This window comes from Oryza glaberrima, chromosome 11 (genome assembly GCF_000147395.1).
Source record: "Oryza glaberrima chromosome 11, OglaRS2, whole genome shotgun sequence".
Lineage (NCBI taxonomy): Eukaryota > Viridiplantae > Streptophyta > Magnoliopsida > Poales > Poaceae > Oryza > Oryza glaberrima.
This window is the reverse complement of record NC_068336.1, coordinates 12909675-12912527: the sequence shown is the minus strand read 5'-3', so window position 1 is coordinate 12912527 and position 2853 is coordinate 12909675. Positions and strand designations below refer to the sequence as shown.

At 55.1% G+C, this 2853-nt stretch overlaps 1 protein-coding gene across 1 annotated transcript; it reads right to left on the bottom strand.

Moving 5' to 3' along the window:
* Nucleotides 1–497: 497 nt before the first annotated feature.
* Nucleotides 498–2414, bottom strand: LOC127755552 (adenine/guanine permease AZG2). Its single transcript, XM_052281229.1, has one exon. The coding sequence runs from the start codon at nucleotides 2367–2369 to the stop codon at nucleotides 729–731; it is 1641 nt and encodes a 546-aa protein (XP_052137189.1). The 5' UTR covers nucleotides 2370–2414; the 3' UTR covers nucleotides 498–728.
* Nucleotides 2415–2853: the final 439 nt, after the last annotated feature.

Here is a 2853-nt window from a genome sequence, read left to right as displayed (position 1 = left end):
GAGAACTTCATTCAGGAAACAAAGTACCAACACAGAAAAAATCGCTCCAAAAAAAATTACATTCAAAATGAACAAAATCTTCTACATTTTCACCGATGCTGCCATTGATAAAAGAGAGGAGGAATATAGAACCAAGCATGAACTCCAACGCACAATGACTTTTGAAGACCGCAATAAAAGCAAAATGTAGATGCACAGTTGATAAAGAGATGCTAAATTTTACATTGGAAAATGATATTTCTGATATATTTTCAGGCACCATAAAACCTCTTAAAAATAATATAAGAAGAGTGATTGCTTTGCTGATCACTTAGTTCATCAAAAGATTTTTCGATGCTAAAGATCAGATTAGAATGCGAGGCTTTTATATAAAAATTCATATAATTAATTAACGTATAAGAAACAATTTAGTTTGCAGAGATAATTGAAAAAGTTTCTCATAGCAATGATAACATTTGCTGAGATCACAGATTTGTCAGGCAAATAAACGTGCTAGCTAGGGGAATCAAATGGGAACTTTGATATGATGGTCAAAGTACAGACATCTCATTACTACACATCAAGAATCGGCCAGAGCCCGTTCCCATTTCTTTTTCCAAGCACAGAATTATGCCCTGTCCAAATTCATCAGGGATCTGGCAACAACGCAAGTACAGAGACTAACAACTGACTAGTAGTCTACTACGTGCAGCTGACCAACAGCTAACAACCCAAGCGTCGTCAACGTGTCACACCTCGTCCGCCGCCGCCGCCGTCGCGGTCGTCGCCGTGATGCCGCTGGCCTCGCCGGCCGAGGAAGCAGCGACCTGGTTCCGGCGCTCGTCGAGCACCTTACTCGCCTTGAGGTAAGCGATCCTTGCCCAGTCGTAGCAGTGCAGCGCGATATATACTCCCAAGCCGGCGATGATGCCGTTGGCGATGGAGAAGGTGAGCGGCATGAGCGCCATGGTGACGAACGCCGGGATGGCCTCCTTCATGTCCGCCCACTCGATGTCCTTGGCCACGCGCATCATCATGGCGCCGACGAGCACCAGCGACGGTCCGACGGCCCACGGCGGCACGCTCGTCAGCACGGGACCGAAGAAGAGCGACGCCAGGAAGCACGCCGCGACGGTGATGGCGGTGACCCCCGTCCGGCCGCCCTCCCGTATCCCCGCCGTCGACTCGACGTAGGTCGTCACCGTGGTGCTCCCGAGCGCGGCGCTCAGCACCGTCGACCCGGCGTCGACCAGGAACGCACGGTACTCGCCGTCGAACCCGCCGCCGGCGCCGTCCGTGAATCCGCCGTACTCGGCCATGGAGTACATTGTCCCCGTCGTGGCGAGGACGTCGACGTAGAGGAGCGTGAACACGGCGAGCAGCGCGTTGCCGTGGCGGAGGCCGCCGAAGCTGAGCCGCCCGGCGGTGGTCGTGATCGTGTGGAAGTCCACCACCTTCTTGAAGTAGTCGAAGCCGGCATTGCCCGCCGCGGTGTCCGGGAACACCGTCACGGCGGTGCCCCTGATCCACGACACGACGGTGACGAACACGATGCCGTAGATCATGCCGCCCTTGACGTCCCTGGCGAGGCAGGTGGCCGTGATGAGGAAGCCGACGGCGCCGAGCCAGAACGTCGGGCTCCGCATGGAGCCGCCGAGGCAGGCGCCGGTGGCAGGGTCGGTCTCGGAGCACGCGGTGAGCGTCACCAGCGTCGACGGGCTGGCGCCGACGAGGCCGACGCCCTGGTGCGCCTGCAGCCCCGTGAACGCCAGGAACAAGCCGATGCCGACCGCCGTGGCGAGGCGGATGTTGCGCGGGATCATCCGAGCGAGCCTCGACCGGAGCCCGACGGCGGACAGGATGAAGAACACAATGCCCTCCACCATCACGCCGGCGAGCGCCGTGCTGTAAGGGATTGAACCCGAGCCATGGAAGCCGACCATGTTGTAGGCGAAGTAGGCGTTGGCGCCCATCCCGGGAGCTAGACCAAGCGGGAGGTTAGCGAGCGCGCCCATGGCGAAGGATCCAGCCATGGCGGCGACCGCCGTCGCGACGATCAGGTCGCTCTTGGTGCGCCCAAGGCACTGCTCGTACCCGGGGTTAGACCCAACCGTGCACTCGGGGCCGGGCACGGCCGTGGAGTTACCGACGACCACCGGCGTGCAGTCGCTCACGGTGCACGGCCCGCCGGAGTCGGTGAGGATGGCGGCGTTGACGGAGATGATGTACGCCATGGTGAGGAACGTGGCGGCGCCGGCGCGGAGCTCCTTGGTGAATGAGCTCTTGCGCGCCTCCAGCTTGAAGTACCTGCCGACGCGTGTCGCCGCCACGGCGCGGTTGACGGCGTCCTCGGCCTCGGCGAGCTTACGCCATGGCGATGACCTCTTCATCTTTCTTTCTTTCTCTCTCTGTGTGTTCTGCCCCTATTCGTGTCGACTCTTAGGATTAGGAGAGGAGGATCTCTTCTTCTTATAGGCGCGAATAGAGCTAAAGCTTATTTGCCTTGAACAGAATGTTTTGGGTGGTGGGCCCACACTTGGTGTCCTTTGCTGGGAATGGTGCCAGCACATAATTTAATAGGGGCCACTTTTCAGAGAGCTAATCCCTCTTATCCAAAATAGAACTCATCATGTTTGATTTTTTTTTCATGCAGATTAGTGTGCTTTGACGACTAGTGCCGTATACTGCATGATACCACGAGCCATGCTACGAAACATTAATATCTCCAATCTCAAAATATTGATACTTGTCTACATACATAAAATAAATATTATTAGTATATGTTTTAGGACGGAGAGGTAGCTTACTAATAATATGCAAAACAATACTAATACATATAGGTAAAAAGAGCTTACTTCTCGCTCACAATCTTTC

Coding starts and splice junctions, on each gene's coding strand:
- LOC127755552 (XM_052281229.1), bottom strand. CDS start 2,369: ATGAAGAGGTCATCGCCATGGCGTAAGCTCGCCGAGGCCGAGGACGCC.